Here is a 23811-nt window from a genome sequence, read left to right as displayed (position 1 = left end):
GGTAGTCAAGGTGGACCTCGCTTTACTTACAGCATATATGCATTGTGATTGAACTCTTCGCAATGCGTCCCCTACCGGCGGGGTGGTTGCGGGAGGGGGGCCGAAGGCCCTCCTTGCATCCCCCCCCCGCGCGCGCGCGCGCGTGTGTGTGTGTGTGTGTGTGTGTGTGTGTGTGTGTGTGTGTGTGTGTGTGTGTGTGTGTGTGCCTATATTTCTTCTTAAACATACATGATGTGGTAAAATTATATTGTATTCTTGAAACTTTTTTTGTTAATAACTATTTAATAAATAACAATAAGCGGCTAAAACCTTCTGAAAGTTATTCAGAAAGATGACCTCAGGAAATGTAAACAGAAAAATATAAATATATTTAGAAAGTAACGAAAAGATGATACAAGTAAGTATAAAATTTCAAAATTGCATATCTCAGGAACGAAGAGAGAGCGCCACAAAATTCAAACGGTGTATTACTTAGGAATGTATCCTCTACAACATATGTGAAAATAAAAATTTTTCGAGCTGTGTGACGTAAAGTAAACATTTACCCTGAAAATAAATAATTGCAGATGCAGTGGATAAGTATCTGGATACAGAATCATAATTGGATCTGCTATTGTTGAGAATATAATGTCATTCTCTGACTTAAGTAAAGTTAGGTCGATAGATCGATACAGATAGATGGATATAAGGCTTAAGTTGAGATGTATGTATGCGAGTTAGAGATAATCATAAATAATAAATGCGATTAATAAAACAGTTAATTTCAATGAAAATATACTGTGTAAAGTTATATATAATTAAGAATAAGCCTTAGAAACTACAGGTTATGGGCCCAGTGAAAGGATTGCAGCAATAAAGTGAGATAAGTAATTACGAGATTATATACATGGTCTTTTGTCCAAGCTGCATATTAATTTAGAAATGGCCCGAAACACGCATAAAACTAATTATTACAATATTGATCCATTAAATGATGATAATTATGAAGCATGGAAATTTCGAGTTAAAATGATATTGACTGAGCATAATGTTGAACAAATGATATCCGTTAAATATAGAGTTGAAAATTATGAAACGGATCAATTGAGAGAAGAAGCCAAAAGGAAAGAAAATAAATGTAAATCTATACTTGTACAATGTATAGATGATATGCAAATAGACATTATTCGTGATAAAGAAACAGCGTATGATATGTGGATAAGCTTACAAGATGTCTATGAGAGAAGAAGCTTATCTGGAAAACTATTTTTACAAAGAAAATTAATGTCAATGAAAATGAATGAAGGAGAGAAACGAAAAGAATTTCTATCAAAATTCGACCACGTCTTGTGTCAACTGAAATCATCAGGTGCAGAGATAAAAAAAGAGGATGCTATTTGTACACTGCTCCTCGCAAAATCATATGAGACAATGGTGACCGTACTCGAAAATATGGCTATTGAAACATTAGACATGAATTATGTAAAGACAAGGTTGAAAATAGATTCTGAGAAGAAGAAGGAAAATGATGGAGATCAAAGTGAGCCAACGAAGACAGCTGCATTTATGTCCAACAAATCAATAAAATGTCACAATTGTGATGGATATGTACATATCAAAAAGTATTGTAAGAAACCACTTCAAGGTCAACCAAGTTACAATAACTTTCAGGGTAATATATTCAATCAAGGAGTTAAAAATAGGAGAGGAAACAATCAAATATATAAGGGAAGTAGAAATGCTAGCAATCAAATTAGAGGACAGCGAGGATGGAATAATCAATCAAATTTTAAACGTACTGGTCACAATCAACAAATGAGCGAAGAAGATTATGTAGAAATAGAAAATACTCATGAGGACAATATATGTTTCATAAGTAATAGAGATAATAACGTAAAAACTGTAAGTAATGAAAATATTCTATTTTTTATCGACTCAGGATGTACTGACCATTTGGTAAATGATAAAGAGTATTTTAGTGATTTTATGATATTAAATAAACCGATAAAAATAGCAATAGCAAAAGATAAAAGTTATATAGAAGCAACAGGAATAGGAAATATAAATGTGCAAAGTTACGTAAATGGAAAAAGAATTAAATGTACGATTAAAAATGTTTTTTATGTTCCTAATCTAAGGAGAAATCTATTATCTGTTAAAAAGTTAGATAGGTTTAATATAAAAATAGTATTTGAAGATGGTAAAGTAAAGTTATTCGATGATAGAAGATTAATAGATTTAGGTCTGAGAAGCAATTTATATGAGATATCTTTCAAACTAATGAAAAATGAATGTTTAAATATTGATAAAGAGGATGAAAAACTTAAACTATGGCATAGGAGATATGGACACATAAGCTATTCAAATTTAATGAAATTAATAAATAATGATATGGTCGATGGCATTGAAAAACTATAAATAAAGTAGAGTTTTGTGAATCTTGTATAAACGGAAAAATGACAAAATTACAATTTGGAACAAGACATAAAAATAAAGCTATTTTAGAAATAGTATAATACATTCAGATGTTTGTGGTCCTATAGATCCAATATCATATGATGGTGAAAAATACTTCGTTACTTTCATTGATGATTATTCGAATTTTGTTTGCGTATACATGATTAAAAACAAGAGTGAAGTATTTAGTTGCTTAAAGAATATGTACAGATAGTGCAAACTAAATTTAATAAACGAATATCAATTTTGCGATGTGATAATGGTAGAGAGTATGTTTTAGGTGATATGATTCAATATTGTAAAAGAAATGGCACTACTATTGACTATACAATACCATACACTCCGCAGCAAAATAGTAAAGCTGAACGTTTTAATCGTAGTCTAGTGGAAAAAGCAAGATCAATGACAAATGAGTCAAAGGTACCAAAACAATTTTGGAACGAAGCGATAAGAACTGCTGCGTATATTCTAAATCGTAGTCCAAGTGCAAATTTAGAATCAACAACTCCTGCTGAATTGTGGTATGATAGGAAGCCTAATGTTACAAATCTGAGAATATTTGGTACAGTAGCATATTCATATGTACAAGATCAATTTAGAAGTAAATTTGATAAAAAATCTGAAAAGTATATAATGATGGGTTATGCAAATAATGGTTATCGATTATGGAATATCAAAAGGAATAAAATTCAAATTTCTAGAAATGTAGCATTTAATGAAAATATATTTTATTATAAACAAAATCAAGAAAAAGCATTGACTAAACAAAATACAAATGAAGTTATAATTCGGGAAGTAGATGAGATAGCAATGACTGTGATGATGAAACAGATTCAGAAACTGAAGAAATAGAAACTGAAGAATTGGTAACTAAAAGAATTAGAAAAGAAAGAATTCAAGACACAAGAGGATGAAAAATTGAACGTTAGGAGTAAGAGAAATGTAAAGCGTCCGGGAAAATTTGATGATTATGAATTGTATATGGCATTTGATGCTATGTCTTTTGTAGAAAACATTCCGAATGATTATAATGAATTAGAAAACAGAAGAGATAAGAATTTGTGGGAAGAGGCAATTAATAGAGAAATAGAATCTATAACTAAAGTGAACACATGGAAGTCAGCTATTAAACCTAAAGATGTAGAAATATTAGATACTAAATGGGTATATACTTATAAACCACTCGAAAAGGATAAATTAAATCAATATAAGGCTAGGTTAGTTGTAACAGGCTTTGCGCAAAAGGAAACGTTTAATTATGATTAATTTTCACCCGTTGCAAAAATGTCAACTATAAGAACATTGTTAGCTATAGGAAATCAACTTAAATATAATTTTGTACAACTAGATGTTAAAGCTGCGTTTTTACATGGGAACTTAAAGGAAGATATTTATATTTACCCACCTAATGCTATTGAGTGTAAGAATGGTTGTGTATTTAAGTTAAACAAATCACTTTACGGATTGAGACAATCGTCCAAATGTTGGAATAGTAAAATTAATTAGTTTTTATTAAGTCTAAATTTTCAGAGATCACATAATGATTTACTTGTATTTTAAGAAAAATGAAGTCGTTTATATATTAATATATGTCGATGACATAATATTAGCAAGCCCAAATTTAAGATATATACAGGGTGTCATGAAAGTGATCATAATTTTAAAAAATTAAGGTAGATTGGCTCAAAGTTAGAAAAAAAGTCTTGTACAGTTATGCAATATTCGCAATAATTAACGAGAAATAAATTAAAGAAAATCGGCCAATGCGCGTGGCTAGAAGTGCGTGGCGGTGAAGGTGGTCTCACTGTAACATAATGGCGGCGCGCGGCGAAACGGTGATTGGGGAGGGGAGGAGCGATGAGTGTGTAGGCGCGCGGCGAAGGCTCTTCCCCACTCCAATCACTGCTTCGCCGCGCGCCGCCATTATGTTACAGTGAGACCGCCTTCACCGCCACGCACTTCTAGCCACGCGCATTGACCGATTTTCTTTAATTTACTTCTCGTTAATTATTGCGAATATTGCATAACTGTACAAGACTTTTCTTCTAACTTTGAGCCAATCTACCTTAATTTTTTAAAATTATGATCACTTTCATGACACCCTGTAGAGTTTTATAAAGAAAAATTAACTCAAAATTTTAATATAAAAGATAAAGGTGAACTCAAAAACTTTCTTGGACTAAAAATAGATTATGACAAAACAAAAGGTGTATTAAAGGTAAATCAAAACAGATATATTTTGGGAATTTTAAGAAAATTCAATTTTGAGAATTGTAAAGAATGTGTAACACCTATTGAATCAAAATTAGATTTAACAATGTATGAGAATGAAGAAAGTACAGATAAAAGAGTAAAAGAGTTAGTAGGTTGTTTAATGTATATAATGTTAGAATCTCGTCCTGATATTAGTTTTGCGATAAACTATTTTAGTAGGTATCAAGATAAGTATCCAAATGTCGTATGGCGATATATTAAAAGAGTGTTAAGATATTTAAAAGGAACAATGAACTTGAATTTGGTATATATTAGAAGAGAAAAAATGCATCCATTAGTGTGTTACATTGATGCAGATTGGGGAGGTGACATACAAGATAAAAAGTCTGTGTCTGGATACTTAATTAAAGTATTTGGTAATACAGTACCTTGGGTTACTAAAAAACAAAATTGTATTGCATTATCAACAACTGAAGCTGAGCTTATAGCTTTATGTAATTCAGTTGTTGATGGACTTTGGTTTAAGAAATTATTATTAGATTTTAATATTAAAATCGACTATGTCACTATATTTGAGGACAATCAAGCGTGTATCCATTTGATTAAAAATCCAGAAAATAATCGTAGGGTTAAGCATATAGACCTTAAATATAAGTTTGTTTGTGAAAATTATAAAAATAGAGATATAAAGTTAAAATACATTAGTGGCAAAGAGCAACAAGCAGACATACTTACAAAAGGATTGACAAATGTTTTATTTTGTAACAATCATAGATATTTAGGTTTAGAGAGCTAGAGAGGGTATATTTTATATACAGTATTATTTAATTTTGTGTTGAGTTATACTAATTAATATTATTTAAGTTTATTTGATATATTGTGATAATGACATTAAGTGAATGACATTAAGAGAGGGTGTTGAGAATATAATGTCATTCTCTGACTTAAGTAAAGTTAGGTCGATAGATCGATACAGATAGATGGATATAAGGCTTAAGTTGAGACGTATGTATGCGAGTTAGAGATAATCATAAATAATAAATACGATTAATAAAACAGTTAATTTCAATGAAAATATACTGTGTAAAGTTATATATAATTAAGAATAAGCCTTAGAAACAACAGCTATCACATTGCCAACATGCTACTGGAATTTTATTATCTAGGTATATATATATTTTATTATCTAGGTACATATATTATCTAGTACATATATACAGGGTGTATCAGACCACCCGTGCCCGCCAAATATCTTGAAAACCGAGAACGGTATGTAATTGTTAATTGCAAATTACATATTTTTTCTTACAAATAACTATGTGTTTTCTTTACACCAATTGATTCCTCTCATTATTTTGTACATAAAAGTATTAAGGTAAGATAATCGAAAAATGAATATTTTGCTAGATATTTTATGGTTTATGTAAAATTAAGAAATGATTTCAAGCCTCGTAACTCGAAAAGTACTCAATGAAAAAATACTTTATTATAGTATTTTGAAAAGCTCTCGAGATAAATTACAAGAATATGTAATGAAAAATAGGGGGTTCCATTTAAGAAATTTAAGTTAATCTTCACGTGACCTTGACAACGCTATTCAAGGTCATACCAATATTACTATGTAATTAATTACTATGTAATGCGTCACTTGAAACCCTACAACTTTTGCCTGAAATATTTTTGTCTGCCGTTCTCGGTTTTCGAGATATTTGGCTGGCATGGGTGGTATGATACACCCTGTACATATATGTACACGCAGTGATGCCAGATTCCGGCCTTTCGGTAGCATGCGGTAACATGGAGGGGGTAATAGAAGGAGACAAAACATGATTCTCTCTCCTTCTTTTCTTGCAGAGAAGAGCGAGAGGGAATCATGTTTTGTCTCCTTCTATTACCCCCTCCATGCTACCGAAAGGCCGGAATCTGGCATCACTGTGTACACGCACCGGCAGGAATGATGTCCCGGTATGTTTGTGTGACGCTCACTAACGTCACACTTACACAAACAAAGCGCGCATGTACGCGGGCCGGGCAGCGAGAGAAAAAGTGGGGGTAGAGTAGTGGGGGGCATTCCGATGTTGCGTCCTTCGCGCACGACACAAGAGCGAGAGAGAAAGCACTATAAGACGTGATACCGAGTTAGAGGTGTCCGATAGCCGTCTCTCTCACTCGACGCTCGAATGAGAGAGTGCGAGCGAGACAGCTATATCCCGCGCGGGACACCGCGCTATTTCTATACGTGTCTCTTGCGCTCTAGTATCGATATGCATACTTTTCTTTTCTTTCTTTAAGAAATGCTTAATCGCGTGCACTAAAGGTCGGCATTCATTTCTATTAAATTAAATTATATAAGAAGATAAAATTTAATGAATAAATTCCTGGCTCGCGTACGTACGCGCTTCGCGTGTGTGCGTATGATGACGTCAACCGTCACACATCATACCGGGACACCATTCCTGCCGGTGCGTACGTGGGCAGGGCAACGAAAGAAAAAGTGGGGGTAGAGTAGTGGGGAGCATTCCGATGTTGCATCCTTCGCGCACGACACAAGAGCGAGAGAGAAAGCACTATAAGACGTGATACCGAGTTAGAGGTGTCCGATAGCCGTCTCTCTCACTCGACGCTCGAACGAGAGAGTGCGAGCGAGACAGCTATATACCGCGTGGGACACCGCGCTGTTTCTATACGTGTCTCGTACGCTCCAGTATCGATATGCATACTTTTCTTTTCTTTCTTTAAGAAATGCGACTTAACCGTGTGCACTAAAGGTCGGCATTCATTCTATTAAATTAAATAATAATTAAATTATATAAAAAGATAAAATTTAATGAAGAATAAATTCTTGGCTCACGTACGTGCGCGCTTCGTGTGTGTGCGTATGACATCGACCGTCCACACATACATACCGGGACTATTCCTGCCGGTGCGTATCCAAGTTTATGCGTATGAATAAATTAAACCACTATAAAATCAGTTGTATCTTTGAGAGCTTACCAGAGGGAAGAACATGGACAGACCCAAGATGAACAGATTTCTTGAAGAATTGAGATTTATATATTGCAATGTCGACAGACCTAACAAAGAATTAAATTAAGAATAATAAAATATAAACATGAAGCAATATATTTTAAAACAGCAAGTTCAATCATTTATATATGAATTATTTATATTTTATATACACACGTATATAAATTTTGACTAGCACTGCACTCATATTATCGATTTTAGTAAATATCTTTAATGTGACTAACTTTCTTGCAGATTCTTGATACAAAACTCAAAACTTTTCCCAAAAATGAGATAATATTATCTCAAATTTCTTCTTACTCTGTATGCGTATAATGTTTATATGTTTATTTATTTATTTTATAAAATACACTTTGTTCTTCTTTTCTTTTCTATATTTTTATTTTTTCATTTCTAATAAAATCTCTTTAATTCTATTTCGTAATTAGATTAATCTTAATTTAAGAAGTTTGATATACCATTTTTATATAAACTGAAAATACATACAAACGTCTAACTAAATCAGAAGTTAGACTCTAATCTATATCACGAGTGTTACTATATGTATATTATAGGACAAGATAAGATTCCGATAACTTTGGCGCCATAATGTAAAAATAAATTCCGAAGGTATTTGGTGAAAAATATAGGAAAAATACTTATTCCATGACCAATAGATACCAATAATAATTAAAACTTTAAGTAACGTGAAAGTGTGGGAAATATAAAAATATACAATATACGCACAGCAAAGTCCAATCCATCGCCTTGTGCTTTCAATACCAAATAAGGTCTATTATTGTATGGTTCCACATGGGTTTGCAACTAAAAAATATAAACAAGAACGTAACAATGTAATGTTATATATAGTATAGGCTTATGTTTATATTTATGATAGATTCGAGATCAAGCATGTTTTCAGCTTAAGAAATACACTACTCAACAAAATTATCGCATAGGTTAGGTTCGCATCAAAATTTCGTATAGATTCAGATAAGCATAGCTTCCGAAAATTGTATCTGAATAATTTTTTTTCCACTACCGTATGTGCGTAGTGCACACACGCATAGCAAAATTTGGAATCATTAAATATCGCGGAAATGCTTTATTTCTGCCGTGACAAACACGCACACACATGTGCACACTTACACGCGCACGTACGTACACACAAACACATGCGTATATATGCACATACGCACGCACCATGCACGCACTCACGCACGCACAAAATATATAAAATATATATAGAATATATATAGTATATATTCTATTAAATATATATAGAATATATATAGAATATGTATTTGTAAACTTTGCTTTGTCTTGCAAAGTACATGCGTGGAAACCGTATGTTGTGCTCCTCCCCTACGGGGGGAGCTCCACTCTTTTGGAAAATATAACTTAAGCCAACCTGTGTCTGAAGTGTAGGAAATACCTTGACATATGACATTTCGCTTCACATGATTCATGAGTTTATATAAGTTTGCAACTTTCTATGCGAAGCCAAGTATGTTCCACACTTCAGACATGGATTGGGTTAGGTTATATCTTCCAAAAGTGGAGCCCCCCGGGGGGGCGGAACACACGGTATCCACGCATGTGCTTTGAAAGACAAAGCAAAGTTTACAAATACATATATTCTAGATTTCAAGATTTCTAGCGAAACTAAACAATAATTCTATAGCTTAGCGATATGGAAGCGATAACAAGCAAACATAAACAAAAAAATACATAAACACACAAGTAAAATATAATATGAAACCGTAATGAGCAAATATAAACAGAAAATATAAACACATAAATAGAATATAACGAAAAGATTACATAAAAGTATGAAACTTCAAAAGTGCATATCTCAGAAACAAAAAGAAACCGCCGCAAAATTCAAATTCGGTGTATTACTTAGGAATGTATCCTCTACAACATATGTGAAAATAAAAATTTTTCGAGCTGTGTAACCTAAAGTAAACATTTACCAAAAAAACTTCATTTTTTTTAATTGAAAAAAAAGTTTACGATAGTTATCATGAAATTTCCGCCCAAATTCCACCTTGGCGTGGTGGAGCCGGATGCGACCAACAAAGAGGGACCCCCCCAAGCTAAGGTATTAATGAAACCGTGCCGACGGCTGCGTGGCGCAGGGGGTGCTGCGTCTCGAACGGTTCCCCTGGATACCGGGCGACCTCCGAGGTATTTAGCCAAGCCCCAGCCATTCGCGGCTCTGGTTGGGTGATATCGCGCTTCCGCGGTATTCCTGGGACGAAAATGGACACGACGAACAAACAAACAAAAACTTACAAAGACACCACCATGGACAAAGTCCTCCAGGGCGTGGCTTCCCTAGGGAGTTAACGACCGGAAGAATGCAACTCGGGGACACCTAAACCCCGAGTCAGGTATAGCGGAGCAGCAAGGAAACGCTACAAGAAACAGCTTCAGAGGGAGGGAGAGGTTACTAAAGCCCAAATCCCTCCCGCTGAAGCTGATTCTAGTCCTGAGCCCCGACTGTGGCGTCCGGTGCCCCACCTTTCCAGAAAAAAATAGGGATGTATGGAGGAGGTCGGACGTGTCTTTACCCATTTGATCAACGAGCGACAGAATCCTTCCGTGGCAACGGCATTGACGCATATCCTGTGGAGAGAGCATTCACACATTTTTTAATATTCGCAGACTAGAAAAATATGTGAGGCGCAAGTGGCTGGATCGGGAATCGAACCCGAGTCTTTCGCTTTCCGGGCAACTGCTCTAGACCACTGAGCTATCCAGACCTCACACCTAATGCTGCTTTTTAACACAGTGATATGCGAATATGTCGGTTGAGGGAGCTCAAACATCAACCCGAGAGGGGAAAACCTGCATGACTTCATCCTGGACAAGGGACTTATCCTAAACAGAGGTACGGAACCTACCTGGACGCTAGAAGACAGGAGGTAATCGATATCACTATTTGTACCAAGGGCGTGTCTGAACTGGTAAGAAACTGGAAGGTCTTAGACGAACCTTCAGGATCTTGCGGAGGCGAAATCCTAGGAAAACGAATTGGGACGGCTTCAGGCTAGACTTGAAGAATAGACTAACTACCGTTCCGACCAGATTCCATACCAGGGATAACCTGGCAACTGCCGCGGCTTGCTTAAGTAATGCTATCTCGGATGCCTTTGAGGCAAACTGCCTCCTGAAACTTATACGGTCCCAGACCAAAGTCCCCTGGTGGAACAAAGAGCTGTCAAAGCTCAGATCCGAGACCAGGAGACTCTTTAACAGGGCAAGAAACGCATGCTTGTCTTCGCACTGGGAAGCCTTTAGGAACGCCCAACGCAGGTATAGCAAGGAAATAGTCAGAAGTAAACGCAGCAGCTGGAGAGAGTTCTGCGCAAGCATCGAGAGTGCTCCAGAGGCCTCCAGGCTAAACAGAATAGTCAGCTCTGACAATCGCATCCAGTTGGGATGCCTCAAGCGTCCCGACACAGGCTACACAGTCAACCTCACTGAATCTATCGAGCACCTTATGGAGACTCATTTCCCAGGTTTTCGAACGGTCGACAATCTTCCTACCGCCCGTGTGAGACCCAAGGAAGTTTTTAAACCCAGGGATTGGTCACTAGCGGCGAAGATAGTCCATCCCAAAGGCGTTGAATGGGCCATCAAAATCTTCAAGCCCTATAAATCACGTGGACCAGACGGGATTTATCCCGCCTGCTTACAAAAAGGTTTGAGCCTTTTGATAGGCCCCTTGTCTGGAGTGGCACCAGTGTCACCTTTATACCTAAACCAGGCAGAAACGGCCATATCTTGGCAAAAGACTTCAGACCCATTAGCCTTACCTCCTTTGTTTCGAAGACACTGGAGAGACTGAGACAGCCATATTAGGACATATCCCCTTACTACCCGACCGCTGGCATTTTCTCAATACGCCTATAGGGCGGGCAGATCCACGGATACTGCCCTTCATCACCTTGCGAGCAAGATTGAGACACAGCTGGCGACTGGAGGGTATGTCCTAGGATTATTTCTGGATATTGAGAGGGCATTTGATACCACCTCATATACAGCGATCAAAGAGGCCATGCACAGGCATCACATCCCCGAAACTCTGATCGATTGGACGCAAAGCATGCTATCGGACAGAGTTCTGACTGTTGACTATGGAGATAAAATTTTGAGTGGTTTCCCGGCCAGAGGTTGCCCACAGGGCGGCGTTCTCTCTCCGCTCTTGTGCCTGGTGGTAGACGAACTCCTGGTCAAATTACAAGAAGCGGGCCTCCTCGTTTGTGGCTATGCGGATGACGTGGCTGCAATCGTGAGAGGCAGCTTTCTCTCAACTCTTAAGGAGCTTATGGATAAAGCACTTAAGATTATTCGAAGCTGGTGTCAAGCCAAAGATCTCACGGTTAATCCGTCTAAGACCGAGGCCATGATTTTTACCAGAAAATACAAGCCCGAACCCATAGAGCCTTTAAGGCTCTGGGGCAAAGAGCTACCATACACTTCTTCGGTGAAGTACCTGGGGATCCATCTTGATCCCAAACTAAGCTGGAAATTTCACCTTGAAGTCAAACGTAAGAAATTTTACACCTCCATGTGGGCATGTAGAAGGGCTAGATAAAACGTGGGGCATTATGACGTGGGATATATTAAACCCAATATTGCTCTCTGGATCTACAAAGCCATTCTACTACCCCGTCTCACATATGCTGCGGTGGTCTGGTGGCTCAGGGTGGAGAAAGTGGAGGCCAGGAACCTACTCAGAAGCCTTCAGGGTTGTTACCTCAGGGCGGCGATGGGGGCCATGAGAACCACCCCTACAGAGGCACTTGAGATTGCACTCTGTCTTCCATCCCTGGACCGCTTTATTATCAGCACAGCCAAACTTTCTGTCTACAGATTAAAGTGTCAGGGTGGAGAGGACAGCATCTTCCATACCAGGCTATCGTTCCTCCATGAACACCCATTCTCTCTGCTGCAGGATAGAATACCTAGGAAATCCCAGGTCTCTAAGTTCTTCAAAACCCAGATACCTTCTAGGAAAGATTGGAGTACCAGAACGAATCTGCCGTCCAAACTGGGACATCTGGTACACGGATGGCTCGGGGGCGGAAGGACGATTTGGAGCTGGAATCTACGGCTCAAGGACTAACCACAGGGAATCTTACTCCCTAGGGGAGCTGGCCACGGTTTTTCAAGCTGAGGTTCTAGCAATCCTTGAGTGTGCAAACACCTTAACCTTAGCTAAAGCCGCCAATAGAAATATACTCATCTGCTCCGATAGTAGGGCAGCCATTAACGCTCTAGCCAAGACCACCACTGAGTCCTCGGTGGTTTGGAACTGTATGCGACCGCTTAATAAACTAGGTGAATCTAATAAGATCACCATAGCATGGGTACTTCAGGGTCATCAGGGAATTCATGGCAATGAGATGGCGGCTTGGCAAAGCTAGATACCCTTGAGATCTCGGCTAGACAGGTCGTCGGCGTCCCCTTTACCATAGGTAAAAGACTCATCAAAGAGTCTTTAAAACGGGAACATCTGGTTTCGTGGGGCCAGATTTAGGGCTGTCGTCAAGCCAAGTTATTGCTGAATCGACCCCTTTCTAAAAGGATGGATGAACTCCTAACCATGAGCAGAAAGAAGCTTAATATCTCCATTGGCCTGCTCACGGGCCATGTGGCCCTCAGGGGCCACTTATTCAATCTCGGCTTGGCCGAGCGGATAGATTGCCGACTATGCGGCGAAGAAAAAGAGGACAGCATTCACATTCTGTGCTACTGTCCCGCAGTTGCTCTTAGGAGATACACACTTTGGAGTCACATGTTCGTTGAACCCAATGCATTACAAAACGTGAGGGTAGGCGATCTATATAACCTTCTTGTAAGGGCTTGTAATTGGATCGCCACATATAATCTCGGACAACCACGGAGTTACAGAAGATCTTTTAGATCTAGGTGACATCAGGGACTGATCTAGCTCCACCCGTTCTTATTACTACTACTACTACTATCATGAAATTTGCGAGAACAATTGATTCCACCTCGTAAAGTGCGTCAAACTATGCAATTTTTTTATAATACGTCCTTATTTTTGAAAAGATGGTGGAAGGCGGAGAGAATAAATTAAAAAATCTAACAAATAAGCTTTTTAAAGTAGAGACTTTATTTTTGAGAAAAAAAATTATTCAGATACAACAATTTTTGACGGAGCTATGCTTATTTGAATCTATCCGAAATTTTGACGTGAAGTTACCTATGTGATAATTTTGTTGTTTTTGTTGTTTTTGTTGTTTTTTTGAGCAGTATATATTAGTCTCAATATTATTTATTAATTGTGTCTATTGATCATTGATATAAAATTTTCTAAATATTTTTCCCGTTTGTCGCTAAAAATACTTTCGGAATTTACGTTTACATTATGACATCGAAGTTATCGAAATCTTGCCAGAAAAGGATTATGGAATATAATGGGAAAGGACCCCGTACATTTATATGAAAAAAGTGACTTCGATCAAATTGACTGAGATTGAAATATGTTGTAATTTAGATGGTGTTGATCAAAAGTTTCCTCGGACAAAAGGTCTAGAAGTCAAAAGTATAAAAGACAATGACATACACACACGTCTGCATACGGATATGATAGAGAGGGTTTGTGTGTGTGCGTGTGCGCGCGCGTGTGTGTGTGTGTGGAGTCATTAAATATTATATAAAAGTGGCACATATCATATATATATATGTATTTTTTTTTCAAACATTTATATATTAATTTAATTTATGTATTCAAAACAGTTTTTTAAACTTCAATACCACTCACTTCAAATCATCATATTTTTTATACTTTTGCTTTTCGAATTTTTTTCCCGAGTATTTTTGATCAGCATCACCTAAATTACAACATATTTCAATTTCAACCAATTTGCCCGAAGCCACTTTTTTCATATAAAATGTGCGGATCCTTTCTTAAGGACATTTTTTTCTATCATTGTAATAGTAATATTTTTAATTGAAATAATAGAATATAAACATTCCTCCTGTGTATATGCTTTATGTGTTTAACCAGTGATATCTCTATACTTATTTGAATATAACATACACCAACAGTAGTACTTCAAAGACTGTGATTAATAGAGTACCGAGAGCTATTAAAATTATGGGCTATGTCTATACTTCTGGCAGCACTTTTCTCGTTTTGAAGCGTTTAATGAAATAATTAGAACGAAGTATCTCACATTTTAAAATTAATGTCAAGTGTGGGATGCATTTATTATAGACAAAACTATAAGCTTTAATTGGTCACAGTTTTTTCGTTTTATATCACATCCAGTTATGTATAGAGATCAATAATTTAATCACGCATACATATGTATGCATAAAAACTCACCAAAAGCACAAATCATCCCGAACATCACACAGAATATTCCGCCTACTATCGGTTCGGGAATTATGATAAACACCGCACCGAACTTGCTGATTATACCTTGTAGGATCATCAGAAAGCACGCCCATTGTATCACTCTGCGACTGCCAACTTTGGTTACTCCTAATTATTTCCCCAAATGTTATATATATCACAGATGATAATATTATACAGGGTGACTGAAAACCGCCTTCGCCGCGGCCGCCATTATGTTACAGTGAGATCGCCTTCGCCGCCGCGCGCTTCTAGCCACCCGCATTGGCCGATCTTCTTTAATTACTTTTTCGTTAATTATTGCAAATGTCGCAAAACAGTACAGGACCTTCCTTCTTAATTTGAACCAATCTACTTTCAGAAGGCGAAAAGTTTTTAGCCACCCCGTATAATTTACACACGTATACGATGACCATATAAAAAAAGTAAATAATTAATATATCAATCAACCAAAGTCAAATATTTTGAAATATATGAATCGATTGTAAGACATAAGCAATAAGCAAACAAATAATGTCGATTTGTTTATTATTAATGTTTTTCTATGTGCTTAAGTCGACGAAAATTTCGCTTAAAGTAAAATTGCTTTTTACCTATTGTGCCGACATTTTCGCCGAATGTATTCGTACCATTACCACTACCCCAAAGCCCAGCCAATATCGTACCGAGGCCTTCTATGCCGATGCCACGATTGATCGCATGAACCGGTGGCGGCGGTGCTCCTAGAAATTATGCAATAAATTTCATTAAATCAAATTTTAATATATATATATACAGGGTCTCGCAGACCACCCGTATCAGCCGAATATCTCAAAAACTGAGCGCAGCAGACAAAAATATTTCAGACAAAAGTTGTAAGGTTTCAAGTAACGCATTACATGGCGATATCAGTATAACCTTGAAGAGTATTGTCAAGGTCACGTAAAGGTCATCTCCAACTTTTTAAACGGGATACCCTATATGCTTTTACATATTCTTGTAGCTCATCTCGACAGCTTTCCAAAACACTATAATTAAGTTAGTTTTCATTAAGTACTTTCCGAGTTATGAGGCTTGAAATCATTTCTTAATTTTACATAAACCGTAAAATATCTTGTAAAATATTCATTTTTCGATTATCTTACCTTAATACTTTTATGTACAAAATAATGAGAGGAATCAATTGGTGTAAAGAAAACACATAGTTGTTTTTAAGAAAAAATTTGAAATTGTTAATTAACAATTCCATATTTTTTCTTAAAAACAACTATGTGTTTTCTTTACACCAATTGATTCCTCTCATTATTTTGTACATAAAAGTATTAAGGTAAGATAATCGAAAAATGAATATTTTACAAGATATTTTACGGTTTATGTAAAATTAAGAAATTATTTCAAGCCTCATAACTCAAAAAGTACTTCACAAAAAGGTACTTAATTAGAGTGTTTTGGAAAGCACTCGAGATAAGCTACAAGAATGTGCAAAAATATATAGGGTGTTCCATTTAAAAAAATTGAAGTGACCTTCACGTGACCTTCAAATGACTCTTCAAGGTCAAACCAATGGTACCATCTTATAGCCCCCTCGAAACCAAACAACTTTTGTCTGAAACATTTTTCTCTCCCCGGCTTGGTTTTCGAGATATTCGACTGGATGGATTAAAATGGGCCATCCTGTATATACAGGGTGACCCATTTTAACTTAGGCAGCCAAATAATTCGAAAAATAAGCAAGATAGAGAAAAATGTTTTAGACAAAAGTTGTATGGTTTCGAGGGGGCCATAAGATGGTATCATTGGTTTGACATTGAAGAGTTATTTGAAGGTCACATGAAGGTCACCTTCAATTTCTTAAATGGAACCTACTATTTGTCATTGCATATTCTTATAGCTTATCTTGAGAGCTTTCCAAAACACTATAATTAAGTACATTTTCGTTAAGTACTTTTTGAGTTATGAGGCTTGAAATAATTTCTTAATTTTACATAAACCGTAAAATATCTTGTAAAATATTCATTTTTCGATTACCTTACCTTAATAGTTTTATGTACAAAATAATGAGAGGAATCAATTGGTGTAAAGAAAACACATAGTTGTTTCGAAGAAAAAATATGTAATTTGCAATTAACAATTCCATATTTTTTCTTAAAAACAACTATGTGTTTTCTTTACACCAATTGATTCCTCTCATTATTTTGTACATAAAAGTATTAAGGTAAGATAATCGAAAAATGAATATTTTACAAGATATTTTACGGTTTATGTAAAATTAAGAAATTATTTCAAGCATCATAACTCAAAAAGTACTTAACGGAAAGGTACTTAATTATAGTGTTTTGGAAAGCTCTCGAAATAAGCTACAAGAATGTACAAAAATATATAGGGTATTCCATTTAAAAAAATTGAAGTGACCTTCACGTGACCTTCAAATGACTCTTCAAGGTCAAACCAATGATACCATCTTATGGCCCCCTCGAAACCATACAACTTTTGTCTAAAACATTTTTCTCTATCTTGCTTATTTTTCGAGTTATTTGGCTGCCTAAGTTAAAATGGGTCACCCTGTATATATATATATATATATATATATATATATATATATATATATATATATATACAGTGATGAGCAAAACTGAACACACTTTATAAAATTTTCAAGAATGTTTACATTGATTCAGATACACAACGTTGTATTACGATCAATGAGATGATTTATAAAAGTCAACATTATACGCTATCTTTCAAAACCTTACAATGTTTGTTTTCATTTCTTATATCCTTGAAAATGGCAAATCGGTTGTATTCAGTTTTGCACCGCTTCCGAAACTCAGTCGCTTACGAACATTTAAGCTTTCATCATTATAAAAGTTATTGTTCAGTTAGTGTTAATCTTTGTTAATACACACATATTAGTTTTCCACAATATTAGTTGTACGATTGATAAAGTGTGTTTTGAACTTTTCCCCCACATGAAACCAATATCGAAGAAAATCAAAAATAAAATAATTTCACAATTGAAGTCTGGTTCTTCTACAAGAAAAATTGCAAAAGAATGTAATGTAAGTCAGTCTCTAGTTCAAAAAATAAGAAAAAAATATTGTGTCAATACACCAACATTATTTGGAAGGCGACCAAAATTATTAACACCGCAAGAAGGAAGATTGTTGGGCAGATACATTCAAACTGGTGAAGCTTCGAGTGCTTCTATGGCCGCAAATATATTAAAGGAGAGCACAGGAAAGTCGATTAGTAAATGGACAGCGATGAGAGAATTAAAGGGCCAGAATTATATATGCGATGAAAAGAAGTCAAAACCTATGTTATCTAAGAAAAATGTAAAAGCACGCTTAGCATTTGTAAAGAAGTACAAGGATTGGACTATTGATCAATGGAGATGTGTAATATGGTCCGATGAAACAAAAATCAATCGAATATCATCAGATGGCAGAGCATGGTACTGGAAAAGGAAAGGTGAAAGCATTAAACGACACTACGTCAAAGAAACGTTAAAACACGGTGGTGGCTCCATTATGATATGGGGATGTATGACATCTTATGGAACGGGTGCAATACACCGAATTGTTGGCAATATGAATCAATATAGTTACATGTCAATTTTACAATCTCATCTACCGGAAATGATAGAAAATATGCCATGTCCCGAGAATGAAGTAACATTCCAGCAGGATCGGGATCCCAAACACATGGCAAAATCAGTGCAAAACTGGCTGAATAATAAAAATTTCAAATTATTAGATTGGCCTGCACAAAGTCCGGATTTAAATCCGATCGAAAATTTATGGGCTCATTTAAAAAAAAAGTTACATTGTGAATATCATACGATGCCAACATCAATCGATAATCTTTGGACTAGAGTTCAGGAAGAATGGGACAAAATTAGTCCGGACTACTGCGAGAGATTAGTACAAAGTATGCCCCAGAGGATACATGCAGTACTAAAGGCAAAAGGCCTCTGGACAAAATATTAATTCCTAAATAAATACTCGGTGCAAAACTGAGTACAATATTATCTGCGATAATAGGCGATATAAGAAACATAAAGAACCGTTAAGTGATCTTAAAAAACTTTACGTACAACTAGTTTTCATATATTGTTTAAATATTTATATTATATTGTTAAAATTTTGAAATATATTAATTTGTTTCCAAAAATGTGTAAAGTGTGTTCAGTTTTGCTCATCACTGTATATATATATATATAAAATTATACATGTAGGGAATATTTCTGCCTAACTATATTTGTGTTTATGCAGGCAAATGTAATAAATGTCTATGTAACCATAATTATGATTGCGCAGTCAAATATGTAAATTTGTACACACACACACACACACACACACACACACACATGTATATATATGTATATAATTATATTTTATATATATATATATATATATATATATATTATATACTATATTTTAAGTTGTGGGAGGATGGATTATATATGTTGATGCTGCTTTATAAAATAATATTTATTACAATACGCAACAAACTTCTATCAAACTTTTATGGTAATTATATTATTATGATTTACTTATTACATACATCTGTTTGTTATTTCGAATTTTTAACTTCTTTTTTTTCTCTTATAGATCTAGTAATGGCTAAATTTTATTTAAGATCTAATACAATGACAGAATTGCAACATGTCTTATCGTTCAATTAAATCTAAACTTCTAAAACTTTCTTTGATTCTTCATACGTGAAACAAAATTTTATTTTATAATAAAGAATAATGCAATAATAATGAAATCTATAATAGTAAATATGTAATGATAAAAACTTAATTAAATCAATAATAATTTTGACTTGTAATATATAATAATATAGTATACAGGAACTAAAAGAGACAAAATAATTTAATACCTACGGAAAAAATACGTATTGGTGCGAATACGTATAAAGTTATTAGTGGAATTTTTCATGAAGATAAGAATATAATCGATGGACATTACACAAACATTGTACGTACTAAAAGTACCAAATGGTAATTAATAAATAATTTAGTAATACAAAAGTGTAGTTGGCCTCGAAATGCTAAAAATGCATATACATTTTTTGCAGAAAATATAAATTTTACAAAAAGGTGTAAAATCCCTCTCAAAAAAACCTTACAAAGGTAAAAAAAGTACGCCAAGTACATAAAAAATATTCCATCTTGTATGCAACAAAACGTTTAATAAAAAAATATCGCTAAAAATAATTTATAAAACTTTTCCCTCAAAAAATATATATAATTTTCCTAAAAAGAAAATCAAAACTAAATATGAAATCAATAATTAACTAGCCAAGTACATTGAAGCAATTGATAGGATTTGTAATTTGAAATAAATTTATCACAAATTCTATTTTGCATTTATGTATTATAGATTCTCGACAAAATGGAAATGATTTTCAAAATAAGTTCAATACTTTGTATGATATATAAAAATACATTATTATGTGTGATCCAAATAAATATTTGTACAAAATATGAAATAGCACTAATATATTGCGGCTTTTATATTAGATTACAAATAGTAAGTCATGAAACTATTTAACACTTACTGTAATAACATCGACTGTATTAATCGCCAATTTTGAATTTAAAAGAGAAAAACTAATTGATTTGTTTTAAGATCATAAGTTTTACTAAGTAGACCTGGAATTAAAGGATTTAAGAAAAGTTACATACAAAAATTTTACCCGAGTTGTATTACAATTTACACATTTTTATTATTATGAAATATTTAATTTTGAAATTAATCATAAGCTTTGCCAAGTAAATTCGGAACTAAAAAAATTAAGACCAAAGCGACTTACAAAAACTTGGCGTTCTCGGGTCGTATTAATCTATAATTGAAATTAATTACATGTATATAACTCGCAAACTTTGTAAAATTATGTATATTTGTAAATTTGTAAAATTATATGTATTATAATTTGACTCGAGCACGCCAAATTTTTTCTTTAATTTCAAAATTAAATATTTCATAATAATAAAAATGTGTAAATTGTAATACAACTCGGGTAAAATTTTTGTATGTAACTTTTCTTAAATCCTTTAATTCCAGGTCTACTTAGTAAAACTTATGATCTTAAAACAAATAAATTAGTTTTTCTCTTTTAAATTCAAAATTGGCGATTAATACAGTCGATGTTATTGCAATAAGTGTTAAATAGTTTCATGACTTACTATTTATAATCTAATATAAAAGCCGCAATATATTAGTGCTATTTCATATTTTGTACAAATATTTATTTAAATCACACATAATAATGTATTTTTATATATCATACAAAGTATTGAACTTATTTTGAAAATCATTTTCATTTTGTCGAAAATCTATAATACATAAATGCAAGATAGAATTTGTGATAAATTTATTTCAAATTACAAATCCTATCAATTGCTTCAATGTACTTGGCTAGTTAATTATTGATTTCATATTTAGTTTTGATTTTCTTTTTAGGAAAATTACATATATTTTTTGAGGGAAAATTTTTATAAATTATTTTTAGCGATATTTTTTTATTAAACGTTTTGTTGCATACAAGGTGGAATATTTTTTATGTACGTAGCGTACTTTTTTTACCTTTGTAAGGTTTTTTTTAGAGGGATTTATAATATAGGCAAATGAAAGGTATCAGGGTGTGAGATCTGAATAGTTCAATGATTCAGTCGCCCGACAAACAAAACACTCGGATTCCCGATTCAAAGACTTCGTCTTGTTTTTTTTCTCGCTTATATCTTTTTAAAGGAGTAAAAGGGACAAAGGGAATATTAAAAATTTAGAATTGACATTTAACATGTATTTAGTTTAATTAAGAAAAATTTATGCCCTGTACACAATAATCAGTTTCGCAGAAAAATTTTCTGTAAAACTGATGTACGATCATTCGCGTCTGGCTCGTGATATTTAAATTTGTGTTTCGTATTAAAAGCCTTATTTACTATATTTTTAAAGTATAATGAGCAATGTGTAATTTTCTAATCTTCATGATATATATACAGGGTGTCAGTACAATCTCCTGCCAAAGAAAACCATAAGTAGATCTCGTTAAACTAACTAAAAAATCATATATCATTTTGAAAACTACCACATAAAATTTCGAGATATTAATTAAAGAAGATCGGCCAATACATGCAAGTATACGCGCGCGACGAGAAAAACCGTCCCACTGCTTTCCCGCGCGCCTAGTATCGAGTTGCAGTGAGACGGCCTTTCTCGCCGCGCGCTTTCACTCACGCGAATTGGCCGATCTTTTTTAATTAATATCTCGAAATTTTATGTGGTTTTTTGCAAAATAATATAAGATTTTTTAGTTCAGTTTAACGAGATCTACTTATGATTTTTCTTTGTTACACGATACCGGAAACATCCTATATACAGGGTGTCCGCCCTGAGTAGTCTCTCGTAGATCTCGTTAAACTATTGAACTAAAAAGTCATATATTATTTTGAAAACATCCACGTAAAATTTCGAGATATTAATTAAAGACGATCGGTCAATCCGTGCGAGTATAAGCGCGCGGCGAAGCGGCAGGTGAGGCGTTCTCCAAAACATGATTGCAGCGCTTCAGCGTTGCGTTAATGAGTAAGCCCCGCCCACTGTTTCGCCACGCACCTAGTGCGTGAAATGCGAAAATCAGGTTACAGTAGGAGCTGTACTTATGATTTTATTTTGGCGGATGATAGGATGGATACCCTGTATGTATAAGTGAGTCCCAATTGCGCACATTCCCGATTGGACACGACGACATTTCCCGATCGGACACAGACCCGATCGGACACAGACCCGATCGGATACAGACCCGATTGGACACAGTCCCGATTAGACACAGTCTCGATCGAACACAGTCCCGATCGGACACAAACCCATGTGAAGTCGTACAATAACAGACCTCGTTTCGCACTGAAAGCACAGGGCGGTGTGAATTGAACTTCATTTCGCGTGTAAAGTTGCAAACCCATGTGGAGCCATACAATAATAGACTTCGTTTCGCATTAAAAGTATAGGGCGAAAGCATGTGTCCGATCGGGTCTGTGTTCGATCGGGACTGTGTCCGATCGGGTCTGTGTCCGATCGGGAAATGTCGTGTCCAATCGGGAATGTGCACAATTGGGACGATCCCGTATACATATATATATATATATATATATATATATACGAGGTGTGTTCAAAAAATAAGGTGACTTTTCAAATTTCGCGGGTTAGGTACGTTCGATTTTTAATTTTTTTTTTTCTTATGTTGGTACACTCGTCCCGAACATATGTTCACAGTTTCAGCTATATAGCATTTTTTGTTTGTATGTGAGAGACATAAAGGTTAGAACTGTTTTGCGTGTTCGGCGATCTGTTGCTGTCGAAAAAATGGATCAAAGAATTTGCATCAAATTCTGTGTAAAAAATGGAATTAAGTGCTCCGAAACGCTTGAAATGTTGACAGTGGCATATGGTGAGTGTACTCTAAGTAAAAAAAATGTTTATAAGTGGTACAAACTCTTCCAAGAAGGCCGAGAAAATGTTGAAGATGAAGCTCGCCCTGGACGCCCCAGCACGTCAACAACAGATGCAAATGTTAAAGAAGTAAAGGAAATGGTTCTGAATAATCGTCGAATCACTATCAGAGAAGTTGCTGAAGATGTTGGCATATTACCTTGAAGTTATGCGCCGTTTGCGTGATGCAATACGAAAAAAACGCCCTAATTTGTGGAAAGACAATTCGTGGCTTTTGCATCACGATAATGCACCTGCTCACACATCGTTGCTTGT

The 23811-nt window shown here is 35.0% G+C and overlaps 1 protein-coding gene across 3 annotated transcripts in view; it reads right to left on the bottom strand.

Moving 5' to 3' along the window:
- Positions 1-23811, bottom strand: part of LOC145965719 (solute carrier family 23 member 2) — an 86411-nt gene that overhangs the window by 12105 nt on the left and 50495 nt on the right. For 2 of the 3 annotated variants that reach the window (XM_083089386.1, XM_083089388.1), the window contains exons 8-10: positions 15649-15777; positions 15026-15184; positions 7645-7724 (exon numbers count right to left, since the gene is read on the bottom strand). In XM_083089386.1, the coding sequence (XP_082945512.1) occupies positions 7645-7724; positions 15026-15184; positions 15649-15777 (368 nt within the window). Of the gene's footprint in view, positions 1-7644; positions 7725-8403; positions 8482-15025; positions 15185-15648; positions 15778-23811 lie in introns of those variants that run through there. The other variant, XM_083089387.1, reaches the window with a different exon arrangement.

Source organism: Camponotus vicinus, unplaced genomic scaffold (genome assembly GCF_025532165.1).
Source record: "Camponotus vicinus isolate PSW18456_S1 unplaced genomic scaffold, iyCamVici1.0 SCAF_14, whole genome shotgun sequence".
NCBI lineage: Eukaryota > Metazoa > Arthropoda > Insecta > Hymenoptera > Formicidae > Camponotus > Camponotus vicinus.
The sequence above is the reverse complement of the archived record's forward strand: the minus strand, read 5'-3'. Positions and strand labels throughout refer to the sequence as shown.